General features: G+C 31.5%; 1 protein-coding gene across 2 annotated transcripts in view; it reads left to right on the plus strand.

Moving 5' to 3' along the window:
* The first annotated feature begins 7,144 nt into the window (after window positions 1-7,144).
* Window positions 7,145-19,520, plus strand: part of LOC141348841 (sorting nexin-9-like) — a 30,525-nt gene continuing 18,149 nt past the window's right edge. For both annotated transcript variants that reach the window (XM_073853136.1, XM_073853137.1), the window contains exons 1-4: window positions 7,145-7,414; window positions 11,654-11,740; window positions 11,860-11,934; window positions 16,934-17,032. In XM_073853136.1, coding sequence (XP_073709237.1) covers window positions 7,403-7,414; window positions 11,654-11,740; window positions 11,860-11,934; window positions 16,934-17,032 — 273 coding nt within the window. In that variant the 5' untranslated portion in view covers window positions 7,145-7,402. The remainder of the gene's footprint in view (window positions 7,415-11,653; window positions 11,741-11,859; window positions 11,935-16,933; window positions 17,033-19,520) is intronic.

Here is a 19,520-nt window from a genome sequence, read left to right on the forward strand (position 1 = left end):
GTAAAACATTTGTACTGTAAAATAAAAGAAAATTAATATTTTATAGGTATATTAATTTTGCTTTGGATTAGTTAATTATGTTACATAAGCCAAAGTAAATAATTATATTTTGCCCTTTCAGTATCAAAGGAGCAGAGGTCAGGAGTTTATGGTTTGTGACCCTGGACCAAAGGTTAATTGTTTTGAAACAGATTTATACATCATCTGAAAGCTGAGTAAATAAGTTTCCATTGATGTATGGTTGTTAGGATAGGACAATATTTGACTGAGATACAACTATTTGAAAATCTGAAATGTGAGAGTGCAAAAAAATATATATTATTGCGATATATAAAAAAAAAAAGCCAAATGAAGACTTGGAAAAATTTTACATTTTGTACATTTTAAAGTTAAATTACAGTTTGTTACTAGTACAGTTTGAAAGTTTAAAATTAAGAGCTCCAACCCATGTCCTTAACTAAGAAAACTTAAGTTAGAAAAACAGTCAAAAAATGACTTGTATCTGAACTGTAAAAAGGACGCAACCCCCCCTTTTTTATTTGTGGTATACTGTCTCAGTCTAAATTACAATCACACTGGTGTTTTAGGAAGCCAAACAAATTAGAATAGAATAATAATAACAACAATTTTATATTATTGTTATTCCAATGACAGTTATAGCCTTATATTGTAAAACATTTGCACTGCAAAATGAATGAAAATTAATATATCAAAGTAAATAATTATATTTTGCCCTTTCAGTATCAAAGGAGCAGAGGTCAGGACTGGAGTTTATGGTTTGTGACCCTGGACCAAAGGTACATTTTTTTTTTAAATTGAGATTTATACATCTTTTGAAAGCTGAATAAATAAGCTTTCATTGATGTATGGTTGTTAGGATAGGACAATATTTGTCCGAGATACAACTATTAAAAAATCTGAGGGTGCAAGAAAAATATATTATTGCGATATAAAAAAAAAAAGACAAATGAAGACTTGGAAAAAATTTACATTTTAAAGATTTATTTTTGGCCTTTATTGAGATAGGACAGATCAGAAGTGACAGGAAGCGAAGTGGGAGAAAGATGGGGGACGGGATCGGGAAAGGTCCTTGAGTCTGGATTCAAACACAGGACGCCTGGAGCACAACGACGCTGTATGTCGGCGCACTGCCCACAAGGCTATCGGCACCAACCATTTGTACATTTTAAAGTTAAATTATTCTAACTAGTACAGTTTGAAAGTTTAAAATTAAGAGCTCTAACCCATGTTCTTAACTAAGAAAACTTAAGTTAGAAAAACTGTAAAAAAATGACTTGTATCTGAAATTTAAAGGGGACTCAACCCTCTTTTTATTTGTGGTATACTGTCTCAGTCTAAATTACATTCACACTGGTGTTTTAGGAAGCCAAACTAATTAGAATGTATTAATAATAACAACAAAAAAATTATATTATTGTTATTCCTATTACAGTTATAGCCTTATATTGTAAAACATTAGCACTATAAAATAAATGAAAATTTATATTTTATAGGTATATTAATTTTGCTTTGGATTAGTTAATTATTATACATAAGCCAAAGTAAATAATTATATTTTGCCCTTTTAGTATCTTTACATCCAATAAGCAAAAGAAGCAGAGGTCAGGACTGGAGATAATGATTTGTGATCCTGGACCAAGGGTCATTTTTTTTTTTTTTTAATTGAGATTCAAACATCAGAAAGTGGAATATATAAGCTTTCCATTGATTTACAGTGTGTTAGGATAGGACAATATCTGGGCAAGATACAACTATTTGAAAATCTGGAATCTGAGAATATTGTCCTATCCTATTTTAAATATTTAAAAATCTGGAATCTAAATTTAATTTTAAAAAAGACAAATGAAGACTTGGAAAAAAAGTTGAATTTTGTAGATTTTAAAGTTAAATTATTCTAACTAATGTACTTTGAGAGTTCAAAGTTAAGAGCTCCAACCCATGTTCTTAACTAAGGAAACTTGACTTGTACCTGAACTTTAAAAGAGACTCAAACCTCTTTTTATTTGTGGTACTGTCTCAGTCTAAATTACATTCACACTGGTGTTTTAAGAAGCCAAACAAATTAGAATAGAATAATAATAACAACAACAATTTTATTTGATTGTTATTCCTACGACAGTAATAGCCACATACTGTAAAACAATTGCACTGTATAATAAATGAAAATGAATATTTCATAGGTATAATAATATATGTAAAGATAAGCTTAAGTAAATAATTATATTTTGCCCTTTCAGTATCAAAGGAGCAGGAGATTTGTGACCCTGGACCAAGGGTCAATTTTTTTTTTTTTTTTAAGTTTCATTCATGGTTTGTTATGCTAGAAGAATATTTGCCCGAGATACAACTATTTAAAAATCCATATTATGTCTATATTAAGTTTTGAACCATGATATTACTAATCAAAAATTACATTTTGGTATATTTACGCTAGGAAATTTACTAAATATCACGAAACACAATCTTTACTTTATAGCCTAATGATTTTTGGCATAAAAGAAAAATCAATCATTTTGACCCATACAATGTATTTTTGGCTATTGCTACAAATATACCTGCGCTACTTAGGGCTGGATTTGTGGTCCAAGGTCAAACCAAATCTAAAACGAAAAAACAATAGAAATAGAAAGATTAATTTGTTAAGTAATAATGAAGGGTGTGTGTGGGTGTGATTTTTCCTGTATTAGTGAAAAGGAGTGTTCTCGATTTGCTGATGGCTCTTTTGGTTGCGTGCGTGAGTGAGTCATTGGTCATAAAGTGCACAAGAAATGCCATTGTCCGCATCAAATTACATTTCCAAAGTCATTTTAAATACTTAAATGTGAGTAAATTGTGTACTTTCATATTTCAAATAACATTTGTAACAAAAAAAGTCAAAATATGGGGGAAATAATGTTCCAAAGTGTAAAATTGTCATTCAGTTTAATGGTCTGGACTTTGATTTTACCATTATATATATATAAAATATAAATATAAAGTTATAAAATTATCTTGACATTTTTAAGTAAGTATTAGCTGTGTTATAATAAAAAGACTATGTCTTATTGTTTTTTTTTTTTAAGTATTTAAATAATGCAGTTTCTCAGAGGTCATTCAGTGTAACAGGAATAAGAAGATATTCTGAAATCATATAAAAAACTGACAGTCATTCAGCATTCTGTGACATAATTACCGTGTGGTGCTGCGGAAAAGTGAGTTTATTGCTCTTAAATACTTGAAATGTCACCTTGGTGTGGTAAAGAAGGTTACAAAAACACGTCATTCAGTGAAATGATTTAGTGATATTGCGTGCAATATGAGCTGAAGTAAAAGTTTCGTCATTCAGGGTAATGGTTTTGTCCTTCAGTGTAATGCAAATTCTCTGTTACACCACAAAGTCACTGTATAAATAATTGTAGCATCTCATTGATATTACAGATGAATTAGGAATGTTTAGTACTGACAAATATGTGTTAAACCTAATAAATATTATTATTTGAATGCATTCTGGTATTGTTTAATTTGTGTTATTGTTATAACGTGCATTTAGCCAGGAAATGAGAAGGGTATTGAGGACTACAATTGTTGGAATAATAGCTTGCCAGTATTTCTGGGCAGAAAGACACCCTCACTACAGTATGTCACAAGTTCAAGAGAGATCACTCCACCCCAAATACTCATCCTGATGATGATGACATTTATGTTGCAAACAGAATGTATTAATAAATATGGCTGCAAGCAGTGATTTTTGAGGCTGAGTCAGAAACGAAGTGACAAGCCAAGCAAGCATGGCAGGGAAGTAACAGTAAAATGCTGATTATGCTGATTATAGTTCAACATTTTAATTTATATTTCTCAATCCGAACAGCAGAGTCCTTAGCCATCTTCAAGAATCGGCTAAAAACACATCTTTTCCATCTTTATTTTACCCTCTAACTCTATCACCCTCTATTCTAATTCTATTCTAAAAAAAAAAAAAAATTTTTTAAACTTGCTCTTTTTTCACTTACTGCTTGTTTTCTTAAAAAACAAACAAAAAAAACAAAAACGAACTAACACTAGCTTCTCTGTTCTTGTTTTTTCACTAGCTTGCTTTTTCTTTTTGTATTCTATTTTCTTTTTTTTTTACTATATAATAAAAAAAACCTTGATACGTGTACTGCGTTAGGCTAAATGAGACTTGTCATAGCACTTGCATGTTATTGCTCTTTTGTTGTTTTTGATTGCTTTCATTGTCCTCTTTTGTAAGTCGCTTTGGATAAAAGCGTCTGCTAAATGTCTAAATGTAAATGTAATTGTAACATTTGCTTCTGCAGTCATTTATTTAGGAATATTATTAAAACTAATTTAATGACACAGATTAATACTAAAACATCTCAGTTATGGGAACAATGGCAATGTTATCTCTATTTTTGGCAAAGTGTCATTCAGAGTAACAAATATATTTATGTAAGAAACGAAACAATATACTTATTCTGACCTGTACTTAAAAGACAAAAAAATGGTAAAACAAAGTGGTTTGAAGGACAATTAGCAAAGTATAAAAATTGAAAAACAACAGTTAATTGGTATTTGAGGTATTTCTTTTAATATGTCATCAAATTATTCATGTTTTAAATATGCCTAACAAGATTTTTTGGTATATAAATATTGTTACACTGAATGACATTTTAGTTTGGTAAAAATGCATGATAGTCAATATTTTTTGTTCAGAAAAGTATAAAGTTAAACAGGACACATTCTAATGATGTATGAGGAGAAAACAAAATTTAAAGCTGTATTTGTCACACGTGCAGGAAGACAAGGGGGCAGGGGAACCACAAGGAGACAGAGGTAACACACAAAAACACTGATTTATTAAACTATAAACAAAAAGGCACGGCACAGAACAAACACGTCAAAACGTTAACACCGGACGAGGTAAGTGAGGAAACACAGACTATAACAAGGATAACGAGGGGGAAATACAAATATGGGCAAGACTACACCAACTAAGACTAACAAAAAGGGGGAGAACAAGGACTAAAACCATTTATACTAGAAACAGAGGGGGAAAACACTGGGAAGACAGAACAGAACAGGACAAAACACTGACATATTCCTGACAGTATTACACTTTTATTTTTTTAATGCTTGAAACACCCTTTTCGTCTTTGACCCACATCCAGACGGTTGTCATAAAGCCTGACCGGCTTATCAGCAGTTGTATAAGACTGAAGGGTTTTATGTAAGGGTAATGTACATCCAGCCTTATTGCCACAAAAGTAAATAATTAGACATGAAACACTGATCTGAATTGAAATATTTAAGCGCGAAGCTTCCGTAAATAAAGCAGTTGCTAGCAAGCGGCAAGTTCAACTAAACAGACATTTACACTGCAAAAAAATGCTTTTCTTCCTTAGATTTTTTTTCTTGTTTCCAGTCAAAATATAAAAACATTCATAAATCAAGAAGGATTTTCTAGAGTAAAAATTATTGTCTTGTTTTCAGAAAAAAAAAAAACAACGTACCTCAACAGCGATCAGGAAAGACCAAACTTCTGTTAAATTTTACTTATAATAAATACTTGCTGCTGTCAAAAGAACGAGCTCTTATTCAGCATACAAAGTGATCGTCCCCCATAGAAGTCCATTATAACAAACCATGTTATGCTTTTTCCTTAATGGAGTTATATAGGGATAAAACGCTTAACGTGATATTATTCACTTTATATGCTGAATGATATTTCATTCGTTTGACAGCAGCAAGTATTTATTATAACTGAAATTTAACAGAAGTTTGTTTTCCCTAGTCGTTGTTAAGATACGTTAAACCACGTTACGCTGTTTCCTTATAACGGGCTTCTATGAGGGAGAAAACGCTTAACGTGATATTATTCACTTTACCTGTCGAATAAGGACTCGTTCTTTAGATAGTAGTTAGTGTTTGTTCCAAATAAGGTTTGACAGAAATGTGGGGTTTCCTTGTAGTTTTTTACGTACATTTAAGCCACGTTAAGCGTTTTAGAACGTCCCTAAAAAGCTAACCGGAACTGCCGTCTCCCCACTCAGAGACGTTCAATTGTTGCGTGACATAGGCCTATAACACCTACCACAAACGATAAAAAATCTAATCACAATCGACTGTGATTGGTCCTTCGTTGAGAAAAGTACCACGTGATAACACTGCTGACGCTTCTTCTGCAGTTCTGAGCAAACGTTTCTTCTTTTTAATGTTTTTTTTAACCTGTTCAAATAACAAACAGGCATTAACATTATTGTAATTATGATTGTTAAACACAAATACAATAAATTCAAGCAGCCCACATTGAAAGAAAGACAACTAAATATAAAAATAAAACAAAATGATTACTTAGAAATAATAAATACCTAAATATAGAAGCAAATTATAACAAAAATGTAATTACATTGTTATTTAATTAGTCATTTATTGAGCTTTAAGGCATTTCTCTTTTTTTCAGCTGCTTCAAGGATGTTTTTAAATGCTAGATTTGTGCTTGTCCGGGCAATAGTTAACTGATTACAAATAAATAATTGTAAAAGAACGCTAAAAAAATAAAGAATAAAAAATAAATTACCCCATAGTATCCTCATGGGTCTCTAAGGGTTAAGTTTTTACCGTTTTTTGTATTTTTGAAATACTACACATTTCCACTAGAGGCCGCTCTAAACTCACACATCTGTCGTTTTAGCCCGCCCTCTCAAGTTGAACTTGACAAAAGTTAAAAAAGCTGACATAATCATAAATTAAAACTTCTATGGACACAACTGTTTAAATATTTACTTACACAAAACAGGACAAATACATTTTTGTATTTATTCTTACTTTATTTAACATTAGCACACTGTGTGTGTTAGTTTTTACTAATTATAAGTCTATGAATATGATATGATTCTAAAATATGATTCTGTCTTTCACTGCAGTCTAACATACGATATATATGTGTAAGGCTTTATACTATATGATAAAAATAATAATAAATATTCGCCATGTGTAAATTTATTATATGCACACAAATATTATGCGTGCTATTATTTTTTAATAATAAGTTCTATATTTTTTGGTCCAACACATTCGTACAGCAGCTGTGTGAGTTTTTTTCAGGCCACTCGATCTGTGAGTTTGTTTCCGGTTGTGTCTCTTATGTGTAACACACTCAGCTGCAGTGAAGTTGAACAGCTCATGACTGCTGGAAACGACGAGTTTGGATTTACACACATTTTTTGACCCACTACATTTGAGTCCTTTGGGCTCTAACAAGAGAATAAAGCGTATTTGGTGATGTAAATAAACTGTTTTGAGAAGGATCGTTTTTGGCAGAAGGAAAATGTCTGGATGAAGAAGAGAGAGTTTATCGCCATTAAACTGCAGGTTTCCTTAATGACTGGTTAATGTGTGTATAATGGAGACGAAGGTAAGAACTTGTTTGACTTATTTTTGCTTAAAGTTTGTGGGTGATCTGTTTGTAATTTCTTTGCACTGAGATCACACTGGGCAAAGTATTTCCAAACACACGCCGATATATTTGCTCTTAAGTGTTTATAACCGTCACAGACATCACAACTGACATGTTTAACTCTCCGAAAAGGGCCTAAAACGACTCTTTTCGTTATTTTAACGATGTTTAAGGGCTTTCTTGTGAACGTAGGAAAATATGGATCATTAAGAGTCTTGTGACATTTTAGTGGGACCATGACGTCATCTGCAATGCATACTGGGATATGTAGTTGAATTGTTAATCATTCACCAAGTTTAATAAATCATAGAGCCTAAACACTAACTAATTACCCATATAAGCGAGAGCTTAGGTCTCTGAATGTAAATCTCCTTGGGATTATATATATTAAGTCTTATGGGACCCATTAGTGAGAGTCTGTCATAGCCATTAGTGTGCATTTAAATGCATACTACTTAGATATATTGCTTAAATCGGATCAAATTCCAGAACAGTTATTGTATTTTTGATGCCCCTAAAAGAAAATTTAGGCATTTCCAGCATTGCTTTTGTATGTTTATCTATAAATAAGCTTGAATAAATGTGCATTGAACTACTTTTATGTCTGTATAAATACTATGAATTATCATTAAAAAACAAAGTAACTTTAACTCTTTCATGCTTAATGACCTTTATTTATAAGAATAACACTTAAAATGACTGATTTCTCTCATATTACATTGATTTATTTATTATAAACAGGACAAGTCTGAAACAAAATTACATTTTTGTATTTGAAATAATACTAGAAATCGCCTTTAAATACAATAACATTTTTTGTGAACTCAAAGTATGATTAAGTAGTTGTTTTAATTGTAAGAAACGTATGTATTAAATGTGTAAAACAACATCCACTTCCTTTTCTGTAAAAAAAAAAAAAGGAGAATCTGAACTTCGTTGTTTCTATATTTGAATTTCTGTAATTGATTCAGCTATTTTTCAATTTTATCACTTTAAAGCTGCTTTTACACAATCTGTAATGTAAAAATCATTATTCAAATGAAGGTTACTTGATTTGCTTTAGATTTACTTTATTTTAATTTACCAGATAAAAGTTTTTGAACATTAAGATTTTTAATGTTTTTAAAGAAGTCTCTTCTGCTCACCAAGCCTGCATTTTTTTTGATCCAAAGTACAGCAAAAACAGTAACATTTTTAAATATGTTTGCTATTTTAAAAAACTGTCTTCTATTTGAATATATTTTAAAATGTAATTTATTCCTGTAATTTCAAGGCTGAATTTTTAGCATCATTACTCCAGTCACGAGATCCTTCAGAAATCATTCTAATATTCTAATTTGCTGTTAAAAAAACCTGTATTATTATTATTATTATTGAAAACAGCAGAGTATAATCTTTTCAGATTTCTTTGATGAATAGAAAGTTCAGAAGAATAGCGTTTAAATAGAAACCTTTTGTAACATTAATAATGTCTTTATCATCACTTTTGATTAATTTAAAGCATCCTTGCTAAATAAAAGTCCCCAAAAATGATAAAATAATTAAAATAAAAATTATACTGACTCCAAGCTTTTGAATGGTATAGTACATAATGTCACAAAAGATTTTTATTTAAGATCTTTGGATCTTTCTATTCATCAAATAATCCTGAAAAAAAAAATACTCAACTGTTTTAAATATTAAAAATAATAATAATAAATGTTTCTTGAACAGCTAATCAGCATATTAGAATGATTTCTGAAGGATCATGTGACGCCAAAGACTGAAAGGATGGTGCTGAAAATTCAGCTTTGATCACAGGAATAAATTGCATTTTAAAATATATTAAAATAGAAAGCAGTTATTTTAAATAGTAGAAATATTTCACAGTATTACTGCTTTTCTGAGAATTCTTGAAAAAAAAAATCTTACGGTTCAAAAACTTTTGACTGGTAGTGTAGCTTCATTATTACTTTCAGTTTTAATATGGCCTCCCTGATTTAGTCCTTAATTTAGTCCAGTTCCCTCGACTGTCTATATGAGGATGTTTCTAACGATGGAGGGTTTCATGTGCTCGCTTCTGCTGCAAAGCTGATATAGCAATCCAACCATTATGAATGTCTGTTACTTCAATCCAACCATTATGAATGTCTGTTACTTGATCCCTGTTCCTCATCTTATATCCTCATTTTGTTTTTTGATGTTGTCATCACTTCGTATCCTAGTTCATTTCTCTGGAAGACTTGTGTAAATGCGTATGCACGTTTATGAAATCAGACGGTTTGTGATCTATCCAAATTTCAGTTGAATCAGACGTGAGTTCTCTCACACACAGACTCTCTATGTCTGAGCATCAAGGAGTCGTGGCTTGTGAATTCCTACATAGAGAGAGTCTGTCTCACTGTTCATACAGACCTCACTGTTTGCCATTTCGATAGCTTCAGGATGTGTGTGTTTCTGTGTTGGCTCTATGTGTGTTAGAATAACGGGAGCTTTGTGGGAAGTGTTTCTTCTCAATGTACTGTGGAATTGATTCTGTTTTGTGACCATTTGTATGCTCAAATTTGATCACAAAAATGTGCTTTGTATAATTGTGTTATGAGGAGATGTTCACTTCCAGGACAAAAATGAACAGATAATTTACTCAGCCCCTTGTCATCCAAGATGTTCATGTCTTTCTTTCTTCAGTCGTAAAAAAAATTGTTTTTTTTGAGGAAAACATTTCAGGATTTCTGTCCATATAGTAGACTTCTATGGTGCCCTGAGTTTGAACTTAATAAATGCAGTTTAAATGCAGCTTCAAAGGGCTCTAAACGATCCCAGCCGAGGAAGAAGGGTCTTATCTACTATCTAGTGAAATGATTGGTTATTTTCTAAAAAATTAACAATTTATAAATGCTCGTCTTGTCAAGCGCTGCGTCGACTCTGTGTGTTCTGGTTTTAGACAGTTAGGGTATGTTGAAAAACTCCCATCTCATTTTCTCCTCCAACTTCAAAATCACACTACATCGCTGCAGAAGTACCGACCCAGTGTTTACAAAGTGAACATGCAAAGAAGATCAAACCCCCTTTACCTTTAAAAATAGGTAAAACGGCGATGTAGGATGATTTTTGAAGTTGGAGAAGAAAATGAGATGGGAGTTTTTCAACCTACCCTAACTGTCATGAACTGGAATACACAGAGTTGACGCAGAGCTAGACAAGATGAGCATTTGAGGTTAAAAAGTATATAAATTGTTAAATTTTTTTTAGAAAATAGCCAATTGTTTCTCTAGATAAGACCCTTCTTTCTCGGCTGGGATCATTTTGAGCCCTTTGTAGATGCATTTAAACTGCATTTTGGAAGTTCAAACTCAAGGGCACCATAGAAGTCCACTATATGGACAGAAATCCTCTAATGTTTTTCTCAAAAAACATAATTTCTTTACAACTAAAGAAAGAAAGAAAGAAGACATGAACATACTGGATGACAAGCGGGTAAATATCTGTAATTATCTGTAAATTTTTGTTCTGGAAGTGAACAGCTTCTTTGATTTTTTTTTTTTTTTAATCACCACTTTTCAATACCGTATGGATGAATCTCATGACAATGTCAGGGTTATAATTCACCTCAAAAGAAAAGAAAAAAAATAGGAAATAAGAGTTTGCATGAAAGCATAAATAAAAAAAATTGTTAAAAACCTTTCACTCTCAAATTCTTATTGCTGGAAAAACTCAGCATTAATACAATTCAGAAAATACTACCACTTAGAAATCTACTTAAATGTAATTTACTTTATCTTTCATTCACTCATTCATTCATTTATTTGCATATTTGCATTACAGTAATGAGAATGAGGGTTTTTGGCATTTCAGATCTCTGATTTGGGGTGGAAATATGATAAATTGTTTTAAAATAAGCTAAAATAAGCTTCAGTTTCTTTACATGATATATCATTTAATGCTTTTATACGATTTTGTCCTAAAAATGGCTCAGAGACCTCAGTTTTTGTGAGGTTTACCCATTTGCAAAGGTGACATTTGTTCATGTGAATTCATTGATTTATATAATGCATATAAAAAATCTGAGAGACCGTGTTAGTTAATGCTGAGGTCATGTGAAAAAAATCCTGTCAAACAAGACTAGCTGGTTCTGTTCTATTAATAAATAATGATTACTTAACATATTTGGTGTCTGTATATGTGTGTTTTACTTGGACGTGTTCTGTCTCCACACAGGCACAGGTTTTATATGATTTCTCAGCAGAGCCTGGAAATAATGAGCTGTCGGTTCGAGAGGGTGAGACAATCACAATAACTAATCAGGTAAGTTTATTTTACTTTCATAATCTTTTATAACACCTGGCTCTCCATGTCTGCGTTGGGTTGTTGCATAGATGGATCAAAAACTTAAATTAAATTGACCCATTCTCTTCTGTTCCCAGAGTATTGGTGGAGGATGGATCGAGGCAAGGAACTCCAGAGGAGAAGTCGGATTGGTACCAGAGGACTATATAGAGGTATGCAGCGGTCATCAAAAACAGGTTTTGCAAAGGCAACATACTATATATACGCTACTTTTGAAAAGCTTGGGGATAGTTAGAAAGAAATTGAACAGCAAATCAGCAAATTAGAGTGGTTTCTGAAGGACCGTGTGACACTGAATACTGGAGTAATGATGCAGATAATTCAGATTTGCATCACAAAAATAAATTACAAATTAAAATATATTCAAATAGAAAAGGGTTATCTAAAATTATAATAATATTTCAAAATATTGCTGTTTTTTTCCTGTATTTTTGATCAAATGAATGCAGCTTTTGTGAGCGTTACAGACAGGGTTTCCAGGTCCTAGAAAAAAGTCCAGCCCAAGGCTTACTCAAAATCCGCCTAAAGAGAATGAAAACTAGCCAAATTTTTGCCATGTCCAAACACAGTTGACAACTGATTTATTCCATTAATGCACTTTAAAATAAACATTTTCATTTTATTTATTCTGTGTTTTTAATTTTAGCAAGACTTTTTAGGCTATATATGTGCATTTTCAATTATTGAATCTGTATTTTATTGTCATTTTTTCTTTTCCTCATTTTCATTTTTAGTACTTTTCATGATAAATTTTAAAATTAGGGCTGGACGATATGGCCAGAAATATTATGACAATATTTTTTCCATATCATACTATATCAGTATTATTTTAAATATTAATTTACCATTGATATGGAAGGAAATGTTTTCCACGTGTTTGTTAGACCTTGAGAATGAATGTATAACTGAATTATTAATTGAATTAAATTAAAATTAAATTAAATGTATACCTAAAAATTTAGTTACACTTTTAAGCCACCTTTTAATTTAGGACCTTTTAATTTTTCTCTAAATTCAGTGCTTTCCATTTTATTTATTTTGTATTATTTATACAAATGTATCATTTAAAAAAATAATGTGACAAATTTAATGGATTAATAAACGTTTAACAATTTTTCAATCTTAAAAAAAATCTTAAAATGTAGAATAATAGCCTATATAATTTACAACAAAATATTTTTTTCTGAAATTAGACACTGTACTATAAAACCTTGTGTTTAATATAAAAACATGGATGAAAAAAACATCTTGAATGATATTCCTTACAAATAACAGTATTACTACTTTGAGAAGTACATCATAGTAATATGTTTCTGCTATTCATTCCAAGTATAATACACATAGTAAAAGGATATATTTTCATTTTGATTTGTCTATAGATCAAAATTTAGGCGGCCGCAGTACATAATAGTAGTACATATAAAAGTAGCCCAAAAAACGCAATTCTGCAATTTTTCCCGCGACTGCATTTTCAAAATAGGCCAATTGTGCGGGAAAACTGCGAACCTGTCATCGCCGATTACAGAGTAAAAATAAAACAATGCACTGTAAAAAGTTCAGCAGCTGCCTTAAAATTTTAAGTTAAATCAACTTAAAACTACAAGTTATTTCAACTCACAACAATAAAATTAGTTCAAATGACTTGTACTTTTAAGTTGATTTAACTTATGAGTTGAAATTACTTGCAGTTTTAAGTTGATTTAACTTAATGTTAATGCAGCTGCTGAGCTTAAGTTGAAACTGGTGACAACTTCTTACAGTGTGGTAGTGGCTATAACAAGATTTACAAAATTTATTTTACACAATAGATACTTAAAATCCATAAATATTTAAAAACAGAAAATGTGCATACTGAAGTTCAAGTACTATCTGTTTATCAGCTAATAATTCAAAACATTATCTGATTAAGTACCTGGGCGTCTTTATGAAAAAGTATATAATGCAGTTTTATTATGATTGCCTCTCTTGTGCTGTAATACACACCTGGCAGTGTTTGGAAACTAAAAGGACATAGAAACTATCGCTGCTGGAATGTGACCTCTTTGATCAACAGGAAGTGTTTTCTTTTCCTGTGTCCAGCCAGATTTGAAGTGTGTTAGTTTAGTGTTCATTTTCTGGCTTAACTTTTAAGGCTAAATGAATGTGCTTGGTTTACTTTATGACACTTGGTATGAGAAAATAGGATTTTCCTTGTTTTTTTTATGGAAAATTAAGCCGCATAAACATTCAGAAATCTGAACATCCAGATGTTTATTAATAAAGGCGCTGCAGTATCTTTGTGTGAAAGCACATGAAACTGTGTAGCTGAACATAATCATATTATAAAGCCATCCTGAGGCAGGCATGCACATGGAGACCTGGTAAACAGTTTACTCTCTGTATAAATAGGCTGTAGAGTGATTCCGCCTGTTGCTAGCCGCAGACATACATTTCAATTTCCCTCCTGACCTCAACTCACAGCTGCGCTATCGTACAAACACACGTGCTTCCTTCATTTCTCTGTACTCGGAGCCAAACAAATGACCACATGTTCACACTTCTCCAAATCCACATTCTTTGCAGACCAAAGCTGTTTTCAGTAGTGACGTTTAATGCTTAAATTTAGCTGTTTAAAAAAAAAATCGAATTTCTTATACTTTTATGAATGAAAAATAAACAAAGATAGGTCTTTAACTAGTCCATACTTTCATACAAAGTCATCTGGGGGCATTATTTTCATAGGAACTGTCAATTGAGTGCCTTAAAATATTGCACCATACTGAACTAAAACATTAATCTCACATTTTGCTCATGATAGAGACCTGAGTTGACAGAAAGTCAATCAAGGCTTAAGTTTGAAGATCAAAAAAACATTTAGTAGCATCCATGGCCTTTTGATGGATCTATTTAATCCTCAGCCTCAGCAACAAATGTGTCTCGAAATGTCACTTTTCTTCAACTTTAGCAGCTTTAATTATAGAATTGTTATTACAATATAAAATAATGGTTTCTATTTCAATATACTTTAAAATATGTGACCCTGGACTAGGGCTGGGCGATATGGCAAAAATGTAGTCTCGATAATTTTTTTCCCATATTGAACGATGACGATATATATTTCGATATACGCTGTTGATGTTGCCAGCTTTAAAATAGTATCCCAACAATGACTAAAGCCACAAAAATTAAAGGATTCATTAAATTACATTTTTAAGTATAGTTTATTAACAAAAGCAGATTACAGATTTGGCCTTAAAAATTAAAATAACTTACTAAAATAAATGAAAAAAATAAATAAAAGTTGTGACAGAGTATGGTAAATGAGAGTAAATGTACAAAATGTAAACATAAAATTATTGTAAAAACATAATTTGTAACACATTTCTTTATTTCTTTATTATTTATTATTATAAACACAATTGTTTATTTTCTCTATTATAGGTTGAGCTATTTAAATTAGAGGCAACCACTGCATTTTGAAACAATCTACAGTATAAATATCAAAAAATTACGACACAGCTCTTTCTTAATCGTATTAAGTGCAGACAATTCAGCCATAATCAAAGTAGGCTACTCTCTATTCAAAGTGCAAACAGAGACGGAATATTTCAAGCATGATACAGAGCTATAGACATACACAACCTATTATAGTCTACATTCTGATAACAGCCTAGATTTGCGCGCATTGCGGAGTCACTCTCTAAACAAGGGAGATTAAAATTGCTTTTGAATGCGCGTGCGTTTTTTGCTTTCGGTTTCAGTTTTAACAATCGCGCTTTTCAGCTAGTCAAACCACTTACGGAATTCGTGCTACCTTTTTTTGTCGACAACTTCAACATCTTTGGATAATAACTCGAGGTTAGTTTCTCTTTCGTCGCTGCTTCCACTCTCTTTTTTTTGTCGTCCTGGTGTAGGGTTACTTCGCAAAGTGCTGTAGGAAATGAACTTTGTACTTTGACGTGCACACGCACGCTGCACGCTGATTGGCCGCTGTCGTATATTTCTGCTGTGTGATTGGCTCTTAGATTAATCCATATCGAGCAAAAAATGTCTAGAGCTTATCATCGTTATTAACATAAATTTTATCGCGATTCGATATGATATCGTTTATCGGCCCAGCCCTACCCTGGACCACAAAACCAGTCATAAGGTTAGATTTTACAAAACTGAGATGTATACATCATATGAAAGCGCAATAAATAAGCTTTCTATTGATGTATGGTTTGTTAGGATAGGACAATATTTGGCCGAGATACATCTATTTGAAAATCTGGAATCTGAGGGTTCAAAAAAATCAAAATGCTGAGAAAATCACCTTTAAAGTTCTTCAAATTAAGTTCTTAACAGTGCATATTACTAATCAAAAATTACATTTTGATATATTTATAGTAGGAATTTAACAAAAAATCTTCATGGAACATAATCTTTACTTAATTTCCTAATGATTTTTGGCATAAAAGAAAAAACAATCATTTTGACCCATACTATGTATTTTTGGCTATTGCTACAAATATACCCCAGCGACTTAAGACTGGTTTTGTGGTCCAGGGTCATCATTTATTCCTGTGATGCAAAGCTGAATTTTTATCAGCCATTACTCTTAAGTGTCTTAAGTGTCACATGATCCTTCAACAATTATTCTAATAGGCTGATTTATTATTAGAGTTATCTATGTTACCGACAGTTGTGCTGCCAAATATTTTTTTGGAGCCTGTGATGCTGCTTTCAGGATTCATTGCGGAATAAAAATATTAATTTCTTTTTAAAAAAAGCATAAAAAATATTCAGTTTAATACATTTTAAAATTGATTTTAATAAATGCTGTTCTTTTTAATTTTTTATTCATCAGAGACTCCTGAAAAAAATATCACCAGTTCCAAAAAAAAATCAGCATATTAGAACGATTTTTGAAGGATCATGTGACACTGAAGACTGAAGTAATTATGCTGAAAAGGCAGCCTTGATGAGCATAAGAAACTTTACATATCTTACTGGTATTTATAGTAAAGATAATAGCTTAAGAAATAAAACATTGTATTATATTATACTAAAAACTGTTATTATGTACTATAAAATCTAAAATGTTTTACAGAACACAAAGTATGAACAAAACTGTGTACCAACACATTTATTTAATTCTTTTCTGACCCTTGTCAATTCATGTTCTTCTAGGTTAACCAGGCTCAACCTTTTACCTCTGGAGGAAATGCAGCCCCCCTCGATCTCTCGTTTTTCGACAGTCAAATGCCGGCCCCGGCCAGCACCGCACAGGTAAGCCGCCCTGAGTATGATGGTCAAATTTCACATGTGAATGGTTCAGTCTGTTGACTATTGCTGAATGTAACCTGGTTGGTTTTATTTATAATCTCTAAAATGCACTGTTTGGCTCATTCTCTGCGTATTGCTCCTTCTCGGTGCTTTTCTCCCACTGTTTAACTTCCTGAGAGGATGTAAGCAGGAAGGGAGATTCCAGTTGTGAAGAATAAAACGTCTTACTCAGAATGTAAAAATTTGTGTGCAAGCAAACTCTGACACTGAGAATAAAACATCCTGTGTCGCTTATGCAGAGGATCAGCGAGGGGCCAAATGTGAAGGATGATGATTTTTAATTAACGCACAGGATGAAGTGTTTGGATTCTCTCGTATGTTAGTGAGGTACTGTGGGTTTGGCCTTCAGTGCTGAGACTGAAGTTTTCTTTGAGTGGGCTGCTTTGTGTTTTGGAGGAGCCATGATTTGATCAGCAGTATTTTGAGGAATGGGAAGCCTGTAGTTGCAGAGCATTTGTTTTCAGTGGAACTGCCACTGGCTTTAGTTTTGAAAAAACATGAAACCACTTTCATCTGACTTCCATTAAATGACACATTTCGGAACTTTCAGTAGGAAATAATATCAGGATTTTATTAGGGTGAAGGTTTTGAACAGCAAGATTTGTTTTTTAAAGATGTCTCATTTGCTCATCAAGCCTGCATTTATTTGATCCAAAGTACAGCAAAATTCTGAAATATTTTTACTGTTTAAAATAACTGCTTTCTATTTGAATATATTTTAAAATGTAATTTATTCCTGCGATTTCAAAGCTGAATCTTTAGCCTGATCCTTCAGTCACATGATCCTTCAGAAATTATTTTAATATTCTGATTTGCTGCTTAAAAACATTTATTATTATTATTATTATTATTATTATGATGTTGAAAACAGAAAATAATACATCTTTTTTATCATTATAATTGTCTTTGTCATCACTTTTGGGTGTCCTTGCTAAATAAAAGTAAAAAAAATTATACTGACTCTGGCTTTTGAATGGTATAGTGTATAATGTAACAAAAGTGTTTGTATTTCAGATAAATGCTGATCTTTGGATCTTTCTATTCATCGAAGAATCCTGAAAAATAGATAATAATAATAATAAATGTTTCTTGAGCAGTAAATCAGCATATTAGAATGATTTCTGAAGGATCATGTGACACTGAAGACTGGAGTAATGATGCAGCTTTGATCACAGAAATAAATTGCATTTTAAAATATATTCAAATTGAAAACAGTTATTTTAAATGTTAAAAATATTTTAAAATTTTGCCATTTTTTTTTTTTTGCTGTTTTTTTGGATCAAATAAATGCAGGCTTGAGGAGCAGAAGAGATTTCTTTAAAAAAAAAAAAACATTTAAAATCTTTTCACTGGTAGTGTATTAGAAAGTTATTATATATTGATTAAAGATTATTAAAACAAGCCTTTTTTCTTCAGAAAATCTATTACTGATAAATCATGCTTAATAACACAATTACATTTATTAAGACCATAAATAGGATCAATGTTGAGTTCATGTTGCCTTCAAGTTTGATTCATCAGATGACAAGCAGTTGTTTATGGTGTTATCTCAAAGCCTGAAGCTTATTGGCTATTCAAAGGACAGACTTTAACCTATTTGCTGTAGTTATGTGCTCATTGGATCACTGATAACAGATGTGAAACCAGCAGCAATGTTAGGTATTTATGAGTCATTGTAAAAATGTGTGGCACAGTTAACCACAGACAACCCTGCGGTCTGTATGCACAAATATTAGTCAGCTCTCACATTTTTTTAAGATGGGTCATCAAATAATGATATGCAGTGTCTTGATCTTTGACAAAGTTCACATTAAAGCTTGTTCTGGCCAAGAACCGTCCATAGAGACGGGGTGGGGGTGGGGGTGGGGGTGAGTGACATGTGAACCGTTCAACCATAAATAGCAGTTTTGTTTCTGTGCACTCTTAAAATATTAAGGCCTAAATTATGTATTTGAATTGCATATAAAATTTCTATTCATATGGATTATGCTGTTTTAACATAAATTAATACATTTAATATGATGCATATTTATTAATACAAAAATTAAAAAGAATAGAAAGTAAAAAAAATCATAGTTTATCAACTTTCCATTTTTTTATTAAAATAATTGTATTTTCAAAATGCATGTATTCTTATTAGCATAAATATTGTAAAAAAATTACATTTAGGTAGTTAAAAGTATGAATATGCTTACAACATGGCTAGCTATGGTACAAGCATTATTCAGATGGTTAAAAATTTACCTAATTCGATTTATTAATGATAAATATGCAAGTTTTAAATATTGTGTTTTAAAACACATTTATTAGGTTATTAGTTCAGAAATTCATTTTTTTTTTGTTTATTAATTCCTGTAGGTTGAAAATTTTAGATTCAATTAAAATACTTTAATATTATGTTTTAAAATGATTCATGTTAATCATGTATAAC

The sequence above is a fragment of the Garra rufa genome, chromosome 13 (genome assembly GCF_049309525.1).
Source record: "Garra rufa chromosome 13, GarRuf1.0, whole genome shotgun sequence".
Taxonomy (NCBI): Eukaryota; Metazoa; Chordata; class Actinopteri; order Cypriniformes; family Cyprinidae; genus Garra; species Garra rufa.